This window comes from Mangifera indica, chromosome 11 (genome assembly GCF_011075055.1).
Source record: "Mangifera indica cultivar Alphonso chromosome 11, CATAS_Mindica_2.1, whole genome shotgun sequence".
In the NCBI taxonomy this organism is placed as follows: Eukaryota; Viridiplantae; Streptophyta; class Magnoliopsida; order Sapindales; family Anacardiaceae; genus Mangifera; species Mangifera indica.
This window is the reverse complement of record NC_058147.1, coordinates 4,482,183-4,500,073: the sequence shown is the minus strand read 5'-3', so window position 1 is coordinate 4,500,073 and position 17,891 is coordinate 4,482,183. Positions and strand designations below refer to the sequence as shown.

At 35.7% G+C, this 17,891-nt stretch overlaps 1 protein-coding gene across 3 annotated transcripts; it reads right to left on the bottom strand.

The window, feature by feature from the left end:
• Positions 1-219: 219 nt before the first annotated feature.
• LOC123230205 (transcription factor bHLH145-like) lies at positions 220-3,933 on the bottom strand. Of its 3 annotated transcripts, XM_044656372.1 has the most exons (5): positions 3,728-3,933; positions 2,731-3,093; positions 2,475-2,626; positions 2,124-2,280; positions 220-2,024 (listed from the first exon to the last, which is right to left on the bottom strand). In XM_044656372.1, exon 5 carries the CDS (start codon positions 2,005-2,007, stop codon positions 925-927), a length of 1,083 nt encoding a protein of 360 aa, XP_044512307.1. In that variant the 5' UTR covers positions 2,008-2,024; positions 2,124-2,280; positions 2,475-2,626; positions 2,731-3,093; positions 3,728-3,933; the 3' UTR covers positions 220-924. The 3 variants fall into 3 exon arrangements, with proteins under 3 accessions (XP_044512307.1, XP_044512305.1, XP_044512306.1); XM_044656370.1 differs by having other exon boundaries at positions 2,475-3,093; XM_044656371.1 differs by having other exon boundaries at positions 2,475-3,080.
• Between the last annotated feature and the right edge of the window lie 13,958 nt (positions 3,934-17,891).

Sequence of the window (17,891 nt, the reverse complement as noted above, 5' to 3'; positions counted from 1 at the left end):
CTTTTCTGTGCGTCAAATAATGCAGGCCGGTGGTCCCCCCACACAATCATCTTTCTTCATTGAGAGGGAAATTTGTTGCAGCTAGCACTGGAAAGAGCAATGGAATCATACTAACATATCGCTATCTCATATCATAAATGCGTGCATGCGACGTAAATCCATAAGGATAAAGACAAACAACAACACCAACCAAATATTAAATTTTATCTCACACACATATTTAACATATAAAATAAGAACTTGATTACCGCAAACAAACGTACCTACAAGTCTTTCCTCAATCAAATTACAATAACATGCAGATAAAGGGAAACTTAACCCTAGCCCCAGCCCACCACACCAAACAATGGACCTTTGGGGCCCTTACGCAAGTTGAATGATGAAGAAAGAGATGGGAGGCAGGCAGGCAGGCAGGCTGGCTGGCTGGCTGGCCGGCCTTCAGCTTTTTCAAAGATTTTACATCCAGGGCGCTATTAAACACAAAAAGGAGGAGGAAGTGAAAGTAGGGCCCCAAAACACTCCAGAGGCGTGCTCACTAGTCATTTTTCTGGGGGTCCCTCAGCAATAACTACTCTTCTCATCACACAGCTAGCCAACCCCCACGCTCCAAACAGGCGTGAGTGTTGCTTTCTCTAAACCCTAAGACAGCATAATAATTCATTTCCCTTTATTTCAACGTGATATAGCCACTCGCCACCATTCTCTAGAGACTGGATAGAGAAATATTATCATCTAATTTCCAGCTTCATCACAAGCTTCACTTTTTCATTAATTTCAATTTCCTTCTTTGGTAGAAACTCCATCTCCTGCAAACCCAAGCTCATCTAATATGTACGATGACTTTATTCTGGACACTCCAACAGCAACTTGTAACTAAGAGAATTCATAATGACCAGTATTATACTAAACCTAAACATTAACAATTCACAGATTGTCTAGTCCAAAAGTTTTGGCTTTGAGCTTCAAGGATTTCAAATAGTCAATGGCTTCACTGAGAACTACCATCGCATCCTTGCCCGTTCCATCAGGAAGTATGCTTCGAAGGATACTAACCGTCTCTCGTATTTTATCCTTTCGAATCCTCTTGTTGCCTGATAGGGAACCCATTTCACCAGCCCCTGCATTCTGGCTGTTGCCACAACTAGATTCTGCATCATCCAGAGTCTCTACGTGTGGGCTAAATTTCATAGAATTGGCAGTGACCATTGGCGAGGGTACATTATCATAATCTCCATCAAAAACTTTCCGCTTTTTGGTGGGTCTGGCAGAGCTAGCAACCTCTTCTGAGCTTCCTTCAAACCAATCTTGTTTCTCATGAGTTGTCATTGTACTAGGGGAATGGCCTGTGCTAGTGACTTCATCATCATCAGTGTAATCACTTTCTTCATCAGAGTACAGCAATGCATCGAGTTCTTCAGTGTCCTCATGCATTTCACTATGCATATCAGTCCCATTAGTCTCGTCCAATTCATTGAATGAATATGGACCAGTATGATGCTTTGCTTCTCCTCTCCCACTGGGTTCATCTCCACTCAAATTATTAGCATTAAGCTGTCTAGGACCCCAAGAGGCCAGGCACTGAATAGGAGTCCCAATCCCAGGACTAAATATCATAGTTGTTTGGTCCCCCGATTGATCAAAAACAAGAAATCTCTTATGCGCAGACCCTGCCTGTGGTTTGATGGCCTCCTCATTATCATTAGGGCATGCAGGTAGTTGCTCTTTCAAAACAGAGTTTGAAGCAGGCGTAAAGGCCTGTCGAAAGCGGGGCAAACAATAAAACCAAGCACGAGGTTCATTTGCTTGGACAACCTGAGAGTGAGGTAGCCCAAGATATGTGTTACTTGGCAATTTTCCTTTCGTCAAAACGATACTAGTGCCATGGTTCATGATTGTAGGAATAGAATTTTGTAGCCCCAAACCAACTGGAGCACTTGAACAAGTCAAATTGGGCAATTGCCAACCAAATTGCTGCTGAGGTAACCAGGATCCGCAGTCTTCCTCCATCTAACCAAAACAATTGCCTAAAATTTTAGGATAGAAAAACCCAGTTAAACTCATAACTTCAGAGTTATTCTGAGAATAAAATCAAATCTTAACAAATCCAGATATTGTAAACATACCAAAAGAAGGATATCTGTAGTAGGAATTGCTGTTACTTGCTGCTTCTCTCAATAATTTTAGAAAAAAAGAAAAAAGAAAATTCCAGCTTGACTTGTAAACGGAAATTGTAAAACAAATCTACGTGACAGGTTTAAGCAAATGACGAAAATATTCAGCCTGGAAAACACGCACGAAAACAACATTAATAAAAGGCTTTACATAAATTTTCTCAAAAGTTCCAGCAAAAAGACCAGAGAATCTCAAGTACAGTATTGCATACAAGTTAATAAAACACAAAAAATAGCCAAGTACAAGGCATGTAAATCTTCCAAACAATAAGTAGTTTGAACAATAAATATGCTGTTACTGACCTGGCAAAACTTAAGTGGTTGAAAGCATGCTATAATTCTAACTATTATGGCGGCCCTCCCTGCAATCCCATGTTCATATTTCAATGCCCGAAATCTTGTTTGGCTAGCTGCTTGGCACACCATAACTACTTCCCAACCCTTCAATACACAATCTTTCACAGGAAAATTTCCGCAACGGTAATTGGTAAACACGATGATTCTCAATGAAAAGTGAGTAGAATTATCAGCCGATACAGAGATACTAAAGATATCTTACCACAGAAATCAATAGACCAATAGTAGACAGCCAGGCACCAAATATGACACTACAAATGAAGGAAATGAGAGCTAAACGCAAAGAAATGAAGTGATTTTGTTAACAGTCAGCTAATCTGGCGAACATAACAGGGAACGACGACAAAAAAAGAGGATCCCATGGAAGCTAAGTAGAGAAGAAACAAAAACGAGAAAATCAAGGGTATGAATTGGATGATGAAATTACAGAATAACTCTGCAATAGAGATTCAAAGAGATGACTTTTCGAAAAACATCAACAGAAAGAGTCAGCCACCACCGCATACTGTTCTCTTGTCTACAATCCAATCGCCACGGCTGCTCTCAACAATCCTGTAACATATTACTACATTAGAAACAAAATCTTGTCAGTAAAGGTTGATTAAACACAACAAAAAAAAAAGGAAATAAACTACAAAACCAAATTAAAGGACGTTTATCCAAAAGAGTATTAAGAAACCAGTTAACATATTCAGCTGAGCTTTGCCAGTCATGGTCCTCCGGCTTCAAACAAGCAGAGTTCATATTCTAATGTAGAATGTAATTTGGAACCAGATCACACCAAAAAGTTGCAAGTATGCAACCTTTACACTTCGCACTGTTAAACTTAGCTAATTCACCAAGCAATCAAATATATTTAATTGGCTAAAATAATAAGACATCAATGGAAAAATAAACGGCCTAGCCATGTCTTATGATATAGTGGTTGTCTCTGTAAATTTTAAGATAAAAAAAATGTAGTAATTGCAGCTACCAAAAACAAGGAACATATAAAGCTTTTCAGTAAATGAAAGGAGAAACATTTAAGGTGAGCCAAAACAAGCACCAAATAAATCTTCAAAGCCTCTGAAACCACAAGAAGACCAAGAGAGGCAACAAAAAAAGAGTCGCAAAACCGTTACAAAATCAAAGAGCTAAAAGATCAAACAATATTATTTTACTAAACTGCCAAAATAACCATGAAACAACTAGCAACTTACAGAGAAAAACCAAGTAGAAAGAACCCAGTTCCAGTTAAGAAGCAAGACAACCTCAAACTGCTAAATCCTCAAACTCAGGACCCAGATCGAAAACAAAGACACAAAGAAGTCGAAAAGGTTTCAGAGAGAGAGAGAATCAAATTCCAAATTCGGGGAGTGAACGGTGGCTGAGATTATATAAAGAACAAATTGACAGAAATGTCCCTGCTTGTGCTTGTTGGTGGGATCAAACAAACAGAACCAAAAAAAAAAAAAAGAGAAAGTGAGAAGTTTGATACGTGCGCGTGTGAGGAGTGCACGCAAGGTATAAGTGTAAAATGATGAAACAAAACAAAGTAACGTTTCTCTCTCCGTGTGGGGTGGTTGTATAATGGCCTTTAGTTGGCGTTGGGTCTGGTTGGGTCAAGTCAATGTCATGTTGACTCTTCATTCAGGTTATAACTAACCAGACTCTGTAGTTAGGTTAAGTTGGTCCGGTTTGGTTTATTTCTTAATAATTATACAGGTAATTGTTGGAAATTTAGAGTTTAATTAATAAATTATCAGATAAAGAGGGAGAAGGCATCCAATGTTAAACATGGATACCAATAATTTGATGCTTGACCGTTCAAAGGAAGAAAGGAAGAATTACACAAAGACGAACGTGGCCCCACTGATCACCATTGAATTGAATACATCATTTGAACTCTAACATAACACTCCACCTGATTAGAAAGTATATATCCTGTTATTATCTCCATCAATGGCCTAACTTTAGGATTGAAAGATTAAAAACAGGGGGTAGATGTTGGCAACCACCACCAGGTCCCCTACTCTCCGTTTCATTGATGTGATATATGGATCTGCCTAAACCATGCAAATTGAAATTGCCCATCAATGCCTCGAGTCCAATTAATCATTTCTATTTCAACACTTATTTTCGCGAGAATGACTATTGAGTTACTTATTATATATGAAAGCAATATATCCTCACTGTTTTTATATATATTGAAATGAGTAATTACATTTTCCCACCTAAGATTAAGTCTAAAAACACTTTTTTGTAATACTATTTTCATCTCTAATTGACATAAATAATATTTTTTCATTATTGTTAAAAAAAATAACAACATAAAAGCAAAATAATAATTTTACTATTTATTATTATTAAAAGTAAAAAAAAAAAAAATCTATCATACTCAAGTGTTTTTAATATATCAATTTAATACTTCATAAATTTTGTTGTATTATGTTTAATTTTTTAGGGGTACGATATTATTTTTTAAATTATTAGGGATAAACTAATATTTAAAAAAAAATTAAAATACCTTGAAATTTTTAAATTTTTTAATAACCCCTAAAAATTTCATAAAAATCTATATTATTTTCAAAAATTATAATTTATCTCTAATGTATGATTATACAATAAAGACACCCCCATCTTTAAGAAAATGTGAAGGTGAAAGAAAAAAATAAAAAAGTTTTTTATATAAAATATTTAAAGTATTATTTTTAATTTTTATTAATTTATGGTTATATGATCATATTGAAAATGAAATAGTAAAGATAAATGACAATTTCACTTCTTAATTTTATCATTTCATTAAAAGAGTTTTTTTTTTTTGAAAATGTTATTTATGCATGATTTTAGGTGAAAAATATTATTTATGTAAACTAGGGATGAAAAAGCTCTTAGGCTAAACCTTGGGTGGGAAAATGTAACTACTAACTCTATTAACAAAGTACAATTGTCAAACTCGGTAAGTAGCGAATGAAAAAATAAGACTGGAGTAGAGGATAATTAACTAGAGTCTTAAAACAAGCAGACCAACACAGGCGATGGTATGGCTCCAACTCCACCCTAAAGAAATATTAATATAAAAGGAAGCCCATGATTTAATCACCTGAAACAGATCTTATGCACAGTTAAGAAGATCTACAGGCGAAATAATAAATTAATTAAAGGGTCATATAGAAATGGTAGCAATAACCAGACTTTCATGCCCTCTTGTTTGCGGTGGAGGGAACAATGCCCACGCCCAACCCAATCGAGTCCTCCCAATCCCATTGGGTCTACACTTTTGGTAGCACTAAAACTACTCTCCATATACAATATGAGATGTAAAGCAAACGATTCCTCCTCTTATATTATTATATGTATTTTAATCATCATACATATCTTCTCTTTATTTCTCATTTGATTACTCGTCTTAATGCCCTTTATCTTTAATTATGGTGCCAAATGATCTAATAAACCTTGAGAAATGACATGAGAAAGAATGGTGGTTGTGGACTGTCCACTTTGGACTCCTTTTTTTTTATATAATAAGAGGGCAAAAGACTTATTCTCACTCTCACTTACAAAATTTTAAAAATTCAAATACATATTTATCATCTAATTTTTATTAAAATTTGATGTTAAAATTAAATATATTAAAAAATATAATTTTATTTCATTTTTAAATCGTCAATAAAGAGAGAAGACAAAAATTATTCGTTATTTATCTCTAACAAAAATTAGATAACGAATAAGTATTTGAGTTTTTGAAATCATACAAATAAAAATTTACATTTACACTAAATTTTAGATAAGAATATGACTTCTGGCCTAATAAAAATAGATGATTCTTTGTAACGCATCAACATATAATGTCTACCGTTCGAGTTTATTTTTGTAGTGGACCGTCCAAATTATAAGGATCAAGTATGTACATATGTGATTTTTTTTAGCATATAAATATAACCATGGCTATTAATTAAAGAGGAATATTAAATTGCAAAGGGAAGAAACAAGTCAACTTGTGAAATACTAATAATAATAAACATTAGTCCATGTTTTATGCCACTAAAAGATTTATTTATTGGCTCTCTTTAGAAAAAAAAATCCAAATAAAACATAGAGAGGGGCACATGGTCCTGATCCAGAAATTTGGTACATGTGTGAAGATATGATTAGATAACATAAAGGTAAAAAAATAATTAGAAGTTAAAATAAAAAATATAAAGGTTAAAATATGTGATATACAATTTTTAGTATATAGATAATGTATTATTATATAATTAAATATTATCTTATTATTTAATTATATAATAATATATGCCAAAATCTGAGAAGCAGAGTTGGTTCAATGCGGCGAACCAGAGAAGCTCAAGGAAAAAAGAGTAAAAGAATTCTGATTTTATTTCTTGTATTCTAATCTTTACATGCAATGGCTTTATATATTGTAAACTACAATGTATTTTCGGTAACATAATATTATACAATCAATATAAACATGATTCTAGGGGTGTGATTGCTGGTTCTCTGGGATATGATATGCTTGATCTTCTGGATATGATTTGCATGATTTGCTTGATCTTCTGGATATGATTTGCATGATTTCCAGGGATGTGGATTTGATTCTGACTTCCAATACTCCCCCTCAAGCTGGTGGTTTGTAGATGTCATAAACTCCAAGCTTGTGTAAGAGATAAAAATGTTGTTTTGATCCTAGAGGTTTGGTGAATATGTCAGCCAACTGTTCTGTGGTTCGAATGTGATAAGGTTTAATTAAGCCTTCCTGTATTTTGTCTCTTACAAAGTGACAGTCGATCTCTATATGCTTAGTTCTTTCATGGAAGACTGGGTTGGTAGAAATATCCTTTGCTGCCTTATTGTCACAATAGAGTTCAACTGGTTCTGAGATTATCACGCCCAGATCTTCTAATAGACCACGAATCCATATTATTTCACAAGTAGTTTTTGCCATTGCACGATATTCTGCTTCAGCTGAAGAAAGAGAGACGGTAGGTTGCTTCTTTGTTTTCCATGAGATAAGAGAATCCCCAAGTTTTACACAGAAACCTGTCAATGATTTCCTTGTCATGGGACATGTACCCCAGTCTGAGTCGCAGTAAGCCGTTAGTTTCAGGTTTTTATTGCGAGGGAATAATAACCCTAGACCTGGACATCCTTTTAGGTATTTGATCACTTTTAAGGCTGCATCCATGTGGGACTGTTTTGGTGCATGCATGAATTGGCTGAGGATCTGAACTGCATAACTAATGTCTGGTCTGGTCATTGTGAGATAGATTAGTCGTCCCACTAGTCGTTGATATTCGAGATGATCCTGTAGTGGTGAGTCATCTGCTGTTTCACGATCGTATTCTTGACTAGTGAGTTTGACATTTTGTTCTACTGGAATTATACTTGGTTTGCAAGCAGATAATCCAGTGTCTGCTATTAACTCCAAAGCATATTTCCTTTGGCTGAGGACGATTCCATCTGCAGATCGAGCAATTTCAATCCCCAAAAAATATTTTGGAGATCCCAAATCTTTAATCCTGAATGACTTATGGAGGTGACTTTTCAGCTCTTCTATGGCGATCGTATCATTTCCAGTTATGAGGATATCATCTACATAAACTACCAAACATATGAATGATTTTCCTTGTCCTTTTGTGAATAAGGCATAATCATGTTTTGACTGTTTGAAACCCAACGTGATCAATGCTTCAGTAATTTTGGTGTTCCATTGTCGAGACGCTTGTTTCAGGCCATACAGAGATTTTCGCAGTCGACATACCAGATTATCCTCCCCCTGTCTGCGAATCCCTGGTGGAACTTCCATATAGATCTCTTCATCTAAGTCCCCATGAAGAAAAGCATTGTGAACGTCCATCTGATGAATAGTCCAATCATAAGAGGCTGCGATGGCGAGAAGTGTGCGAACTGTAACATGTTTGATGACAGGCGAAAAAGTCTCTTGGTAATCAAGTCCTTCCTGTTGGGTGAACCCTTTTGCAACCAATCGAGCTTTATACCGTTCAATGGAGCCATCAGCCCGGTGCTTGATCTTGAAGACCCATTTGCAACCGATGGGTTTTCTATGAGATGGTCGTGGTACTAAGTCCCAGGTTTTATTGAGATATAGAGCTTCTAACTCTTCTGCCATTGCTTGTTGCCACTGAGGTAATTGAACTGCTTCCGAATATGAATTAGGTTCTCGATATGCAGAGATGTGACTGATGGAGACTCTGTGCTCTGGAGATAACCTGTCATAGTTAATATATTGAGAGATAGCATAAGGTTCAGATGAAACAGTACAAACATAGTCAGTGCTCCAAATAGGAGGTTTGATGGTTCGTGATGATCGTCTCAAAGGAGCTTGTGCAGGATCATCAAGGGTAACGGGAACGTCCATGGATGGTGAAGTTGAATCTTGAGTAGGTGAAGATGGGACAACACCTTGTTCAGAGCCTGTTGATAGACCGCCAGTGTTGCGAGGCAATGGGATAGCTTCATATCTTTCTTCAAGGAACTCATTGTGTGTCGTCGGTGGTGAACCAATGGGTGTCGTGTCTGTGATCTCATTAGCAAAAGGAAAAACATCTTCATGAAATGTGACGTCTCTACTGATGAAGAATTTATCTGCTGCCATATCATAAAGACGATATCCCTTTTGTAGTGGGGGATATCCCATGAAGACACAACGAGTGGCTCTAGTGTCAAATTTGTCTATTTGCTGAAGTTTGGTGGAGTAGCAGAGACACCCAAATACTTTTAAATTTCTGATGTCTGGTTTTTTGCCAAAGAGAAGTTCATAAGGTGTTTTATCACCCAGAACCTTGGTTGGCATTCTATTGATCAGATAGGCTGCCGTGACCACACAATCTCCCCAGAATTTAGGTGGTATTTTGGATTGGTGTTTAAGAGCACGGGCTACTTCTAATAGATGCCTATGTTTTCGTTCCACAGTACCATTTTGTTGGGGTGTGTAAGGGCAGGAACTCTCATGTAAAATTCCTTGAGAATTAAGGTAAGTAGTGGTGGTATGGTTAAAGAATTCTTTGGCATTATCTGTTCGGATTCGTTGGATTTTTGTGTGGAATTGAGTTTGGACCATGGATACGAATTTCAAGAAAAAGGTATGTGTTTGGGCTTTTGAGTTCATGAGGTATAACCATGTGGCACGTGAAAAGTCATCCACTATGGTAAGGAAGTATTTGGATCCATCATAATTAGGAGTATTATAAGGTCCCCAAATATCCAAATGTATTAATTGGAATGGTTTTGTGGTTGAAGTAATGCTTGTGGGAAAGGTAGTGCGAGTTTGCTTAGCAAGAGGGCAAATGGGACATTTTGGATATGGAATAGTACTTGAATGTCCTAATCTTTGATGGGAAATAAATGACATTTTATTAATTTGATTTGTATTACAGTAGGGAGAAGTAATACAAGTTTTATTTAATAAAGAAAATGTCTTGGGGTTCGGTGTCCAGTAGTATAGTCCATGTTGTTCTTTACCCAAGCCCATCAGATTGCCAGTCGAATGGTCCTGAAATGTGCATATAGTAGGTAGAAAGGTTACTACACATTTGTTGTCTATGCATAGTTTGGAAACGGAGATGAGGTTAAAGCGGAATGTGGGTATACAAAGGGCATTTTTAAGTGTGAGTTTACCTAATTGGACATCTCCTATTTGGATGGCTTGAGTTGTGGTCCCATTTGGTAATTTGACGGGTGTTGGAGGAGATAGGTATTTTTTGTTGGTACAAAATTTTGGGGAACATATTATATGGTCACTAGCCCCTGAATCTATTATCCAAACATCCGAAGAAATAAAAGTATTAAAACACGAAACCGTACCTGCGTATGGAGTGGAGATGTCATTGCCTTTTGGTATCTGATTCAGAAGTTGGATCAGTTGATCATATTGTTCAGACGAAAGACCAGTTGTAGCTCCCATACTTGTTGAAGCCGTTTGATTTGCAGTGGGCCCTTCTACCTTTGTTTTGCTGAATCCAGGACGACCATGCAGCTTCCAACAAGTGTCTTTGGTGTGGTTACGTCGTTTGCAATAATCACAATATAGCTTTCCCTTTTGTTTGGGTGGCTGATTGGAATTATTAAAATTGCTTGGGACTTGACGAAAATTGTTAAAAGCTTGGGTGCCAAACTGATTTTGTGCTGTGGACGAATATGGGCCGTTGGATCTCTTGACTCCATCCTGGCCGTTGATCTTGCTATTAAAACTTTGAGCTTGCCCTATTTCACCATCTTCTCCAGACGTCTCCCTTCTTTGATAAGCAGCCAAAGCCGCCATGCCCTTTTCTTCATGGTGACCAAGACTCCTCTGGCTTTCATCTTGGACGGCAAGGTGGTACGCACGTCGGAGCGACGGTGCTTCCGCAAAAGTGAGGATATGGGTTCTGAAAGCCGCAAATCCTTCATTCAGCCCCATCAGAAAGCGCGTCAATCTCTCCCGTTCCTTCGCGCGTTGGAGCTGTCGGAGAACCTCCGGTGGTGCAACGATCGACTCCTCAACAGCATCTAATTCGTTCCAAGCGGCAGAAAGCTTGTTGAAGTAGTTCGTGACGGGCAGATTTTCTTGTCGGATCTCCGCAAGAATCTGTCGAACGCTGTAGATTTTTGCAAGGTCTAAAGCTCCATACATGTCTTTGATGAATCCCCAAAGCTCGCCTGCATCTTCTGTAGGTGGTAGACCAGCCGCGATCTCTTCAGTCAGACAATTGCTAATCCAGGCACGGACAAGAGTGTTACATCTCATCCAAAATCGGACAAGATCGGGTTCCGTCGGCATGGGAACAGTGCCATCGATGAATCCAATCTTGTCTTTTGCGATGAGGGCTCTTCTGAAATCCCTAGCCCACTGTGCATAATTATCGGCTCCGGTCAGCGTCTGTTTTATTAACACGAGTTCTGGTCCATCCGATGGTGAAGCATAAAGAACATCTCCAGGCTCCGGTTTATTTTTGTTTGAGTGAACCAGCCGAAACGCTGGCATTTGTGATGTTTCGGTGGTGCATTCGGGTGATGTTTCGGTGGTTGCTTTGATTGGTTCCATCTAATCCAATCTTTGTCTTTGTGCAGATTGATGGAATGCGAGAGTGTTGGAACTGAAGGCCAAGAAAAAAAAAAATTCGGAAGATCACAGGAGCAATTCGGAACGTTGCTCTGATACCATGCCAAAATCTGAGAAGCAGAGTTGGTTCAATGCGGCGAACCAGAGAAGCTCAAGGAAAAAAGAGTAAAAGAATTCTGATTTTATTTCTTGTATTCTAATCTTTACATGCAATGGCTTTATATATTGTAAACTACAATGTATTTTCGGTAACATAATATTATACAATCAATATAAACATGATTCTAGGGGTGTGATTGCTGGTTCTCTGGGATATGATATGCTTGATCTTCTGGATATGATTTGCATGATTTGCTTGATCTTCTGGATATGATTTGCATGATTTCCAGGGATGTGGATTTGATTCTGACTTCCAATAATATATTATTTATATACTAATAAGTTTATTGATTCGTAAAATGGATATATGGTGGAAGAGGGTGGGACATCAAACCATGGAGCCATTTGGTTGTGGATTCTCCAGCAAAAACATCCACGCTTGGAAAGCTATAAAACAATACCCTTTCATCTCCACCACTCCTAGCCGCACTCAAAGAGGCCGTATGTGTTCGCTTTATTCTTTAGTTAATGCAAACCAGAAGAAAAGAAAGGAATTGATGCCCATGATCCTTCCACAACAAACTATTATATCTTGCATACAGTCAACTTTGTTAAGACATTTATACCACTATACTCTATTTTTTTATCCAAAAGAATTCATCCATTCTAAAGTGTCAACTCTGTCTCTCTCTTGTTTTTGAAGGCATCATTTGGAACTTAGTTTAGTGGCTCAAGATTGCAAGATTGAGTAGGCTAATTAGCCTTCAAATTTTGTTCCATCATCAAACACGTGCATTGCCTCTACCGCCATCATGGATGGGTAGGTTTTAAGGAATTATACAGATTGTTCCTCAAAAATACTTGAATTTTCTTTATTTTAAAGGTTTTCAGTCTCCATATAATTCTTTTCAGACCTTTATTTGATTAGGGTGTTTTTATTTTAGACGAATTATATATATTAAAATTAAAATTAATTGAAGAGAAATGTTTATAACACTATTCACCACCTTAAAATTACCAGAAATCATTGGGCATCTTCAGAGAAAAGCGTGCCACAACCTGTTATTTGCCACGTGCTTTAATCCCGTTGGAGGAATGAAGATTTTATTTCCCAGTATTGTAAAATGGATCCGTCAAGCAGAGGTCAAACTCCATACACAGTTGTTAGAAGACAGCAGATCAGTAGTCAGATCCAATGGTGGAAAACTTACGATGGTTGCCATGGAACGGATGCAATCGATGAAATCCGTCGTCCACCAGGCATTCCGCGTCGAGGCTTTTACAACGTTTCAGTACGAAAAAGGCCAAACGAGATCTGATTGTTTCAAATTCAAGCCATTATGCATCGTTTGAAGTGAAAAAAGGAGAATTGTTGTTCGAATACCAACCATTTGCAGCAAGAGATCCAAAAATACTCGAGACAGCCAAGGATTTTGTGGCTTATAGGTTCGTAGGTGAAGTTGAGAAGTTGCTGGAACACGTGTCCATTTGACCATAACCCACGCTGGGAAATAAACAGTGTGCTTCACCAGTCAGTCAAATTGATTCGGATCTGAGAAGAAAATTGTTTATGGATAAGGTTTCAGGCTCAATTCAGGTTCCTGAAAATGGTGAAACCGGAACCTATCGACAAAGTTTCAATTTCATAAAATTTGAAAACGGAGTCAACCTTGTTGAAGCCAGTTTAGGATACGAACAAGAACTGGCTCAAAGGGTATACGGCAATTTGGATCCCACCCGATTCTGTTGCTTACCCTTAATCTACACGCAAGTTTGCTCAAAATTGCGAGTGGAAACCTTTTTCCCGAAAAGTTGGGAAGACCTGGATTTGGCAATTCCACAATTTGTATCACAGCTTCTTTTACATATTTAGAATCATTCATTTATAAGAACCAAAAAATTAATTTCAATGACATAAGAGACATTTTCTAGATTCTAATACACCGAATTTAGTTATTTGAAAAGAATTTGTCAATCACATTATTTCAACAAAATGAGAGATAATAATACTTTGTATCTGTTAAATATTATATTAGAAAATGATTAACTATATCAAAAAATTAACGAGATTTGTTATTTTCATTACTTTTGAAATAAAAGAATTTTTATCCATAATTTAAGTTAATTAGTGGATTGATGATGAACTAATTAATCGAACATCGTTAATTTTTACAATTAGTCGTTATATAATGATGATTTACCTCCTATATATTGTTTTTGTAAATTTGTCCAAAAAGGAATTTTGGCTACATTATACTCTTAATCAACAGAGACATGATTTTTACAAAAAACACTCATTTTTATAGAATTATTTTTCATATGGGTCAACATTTTGAATACTTTACCAATCCAATGTCGCCTCACCAAGAAATTAATTAAAATGTATATAGCCACATTCATTGTTTATATATGTGTACCAAAAAAACAAAAGGAAAAGAAACTGTCAAATTATTCAGAGAAACGTGGAAAGCATATTAATTAATAAGTTATGTTCCATACTTGTATCATAAGATGCTAGGTAATTTTAATGATATGCAGTGCATCGTGTGTCCAATTTTGAAATAATAATGAGAGACAAGTAACGCTTTCTGATTCCACAATTTTCTTCTCTATTAAATGTTAAATGAGGAAGGGAAACATAATTGCCCTTGCTCCTTGTTCAAACTCTCTGTGTCTTATCACCCCAATAGTAAAATTTATTCATCGCAAAATTTGAATTTTGGTAAATGGGTTTACCACTTTTTGTCCAATTTTACATGGAAAAGTCAATAATATCCACTCACAACAGTAATGTAATAATCACATTGACTTAAAAAAGTTAATGTTGATCCAATTGGCACGTAAAAATAATGAGTGCGTGCCTTAGTGCAGTTCCATGCTATTAAATTCATGCTTAAGTGGGTAAGTTGGACTTGGATTAACATTGGGTAGACCAATCCAATTACTTGAACTTTTAATCATAGTTTCGGTGGTATAACGAAAGGTGGTAGTCATTATTAGATGACAAATGTGTCCAGATTGATTTGATCAATAAACTCTAGAGTAAAGTAATATATGAATTGATTGTATGAATAAATCTAAAGATATAATAATAAACTTATAAATACTATATTAAATAAGTTAAGATTTTATAAATATGGTAATTCAAATCTTAAATATTTTATCTAAAAATTCTAATATTCTATCAATTTGCTAACTTCTAAGTCAATGTGTGCATGTTTTGATTTTGGTTTTGCCATATGAAGTATAAGGAAATTGAGCAGCTAGAAACATATTAAAGTAATAATTTTTCGAATTTTTTGGATTGAAGATGGGATTTGTTTAGAAATGAAAAGTCTACATAAGCTATGCGTTGAAAGAACACATACAATTGCAAATGCATGTTGTCATCTTTTAATTGCATTATTAGGTTAGAGACAAGGACCTTTTAAATTCTTCTTAAAACAAAAACAACGCTGGATTAGGTGAATCCACTAACTTTTGCAATGCTGGTCAACATATGAATCACTCCTCAACAAACCACCCAGAGCACAAAAGTCTGAATTTTCCTTTATTAGGGAACACCAAACAAAACGCTGCAGAGTTCCATTTTCAGTGGGTTGGAGTAAATCACATTGCCCCACCTCAGGTTTCCCCTAAGATCACTTTGTAGTCACTAGCAGAGTTAAATAACACTTTTTTTTTTATCCAAATTCAAATTTGGTTAAAGAACTAATATTATATCGATAAAATAATAATTTTATTATCTATTAAATTTGAAAATAAAAAAAACAATTTTTTTTATCAAATTCAAGTATTTTAAATGTGATAATTTCATTCTTAACAAATTTATTATATTTTTTTCAATTTTTTGATTTGTAATTCTCAAAATTTTAAACTATTATGGCGTAAATTAATATTTCTAAAATTTTGAAGACTCGAAACTTTTTTCAATTTTATAGTACACCTAAAAAATTTCACAAATATAATCACAATTCACTCTTAACTAATCACAATTCTAATTAATTTGTTTAATTCAAAGTCAAATTAAGGGCGGGCTAAATTAGTAATTGCAAATATATTAATTTCGATAATAAAAATAAATTTCTGGAAGAGAGAGAGAGAGAGGTATATAATAAAAAGCAAGAAAATCTTCCAACTCCGACCACCAAATCTCCAGTACAGTAAGATACAGCAGACTTTAATAGAAAAGTCTCTCACGCGATTCACTGTCTTTAATTAACCTGCCGTCTTAATAAAAAAAAAAAATTAACATGCACATCATCCTTCACATGCGTACGCTCGTCATATGACATACCCCACTTGATTAATTGACTAGTGAGTACCTATAACACGTGTCCAATTCTTAAGGGATCATGCCTGGATAATATAACAAGCCACTGCCAGTATCGATAAAAGAAAGAACAAATGATGAGCGTGAAAAGAAAAGAGGCTCTATCGAATCACCGTCGGGATCTTATAGGGCGCATGCAATCGCGCACGCTTTGGCTCTTGCTTCAATAATATAGAGAGAGGGTTTTTAAACTAATTTTTTTTTCTTGGTCAAAGTATAGTTAAATGGCCTACCATGCACGCGAGGTTTGGGTGACAGCAGGGCGTACGGGACAAAGTGAGTTTTAGGAGAATAGAAATGGATAATTCTGTAGATGCTTGACACGTGTTCAGAAATTTCAGATATAGAATGATGGGGGGACCATACAATTAGCGGCTTTTCCGGACGCGTAGGCGGAGCCGCCAGTGGCGTGCTTTCTGGCCTGTTTTAACTGGAGTTTCTTTTGCACTTTTCTTATTTAATCTTTTCTTTCTGCTTATTCTGCGGTGATTGTTGACGGGGGCTTCATGTTTTGTATATTTTTATTTGACCCTTGTATTATCTAATATTCCAAACACAAGCTCATTATTGATTATTTTCCGTTCCATGATTATATCTAGGAAATTAATGGAATAAAGTCTAAATGGGTTTGAACAAAGTCAACTTTGATGGGCTAGAATAAGACCCCTAGATTGTGATTTTTGTTCTTTTTCAAGGTTCATGTATGCTAGGAAATTTAATCACAATCTTATTGATGGCATAATAATTCTCCAATGAGAAAACAGAGAAGAAAAAGATTGGGCAACAAATGAGAAATGGAAAATGGCTGGGGAAGTGGAAACAATATTGTGCACAATCTGAGGGACAAGAGGCAAATAAAAGGTGGCGACTTTTTGAGCCATGTTGAGCGTGGGGTCAACCTGTCATATCCTTGAAACAACAAGTACCATTAGCAGCGTACCCAGACGATATAAGTAAAGCTCTAAGCATTGATAGAGTAGAATCATAGAATTATATTTTCAATTTCGTTGAGTCGTCAACTTACGGTACAACTGTAGCGGCAGAGAGTAGATACAAACTCTGTAGTCAATGCTGCAGAGCAGCCGCGTGCCATGTTTTATTTTGACCATGGGCTCCTCTGGGTTCACAAATTAAAATAAATCCCATATAAATTAATTACCCTCTTAACTTCATGTCAAATCACAGTAAATTAATTATGGTCAGATTGGAATCAGTCTAAAAGAATCCAAATCAAGGTTGAATTTAAATTTTTGTTTTAAAAATATTTAATTTAAAAAGTTAATTAAAATTAAAAATCTTTGTATAAATTAATTAAAATAATATCAATTTAATATTAAATTAAATTTAAATTAGACTTTGTTTAAATGAAAAAGCTTAAATTTGAAATATTTGAAATAAGTTCAAATTTGATACCATTAAAGAAAATTAAACTCGAGTTTAGATAAACTTAAATTTAGTTTAATTTGAATTCAATTATAAAATTAAAGAGTAAATCACATTTTTCCTCCCAATTTAGCCTACAAATGCTTTTATATTCTTAAATGGTAAAAATAATATTTTCTCATATGAAATCAAACAACTTTTATGAAATGGTAATAGTGCTCACAGTAAGATATAATATCAATTTCTAGCAAAGTGGTAAAATTTTGTCAAGCCAACATTATATGGATCAAATTAAGAATTGTTACTCAAGTTAACTAGACAGAAATCAATCTTAATTGATAAGAGAGCATCGCCCTGTGTTAGATGTCAACTATGTTGCAAGTGTTAACAGTATAGGTGAAAAATGGTTTGAGAAATACCGTGTCATAGACATATCTATGCTTGAGATTTAGGTTAAATCTTTCTATTCGTTATTTGTACAAGCTTTACTAAAAGCTTGTGTGTG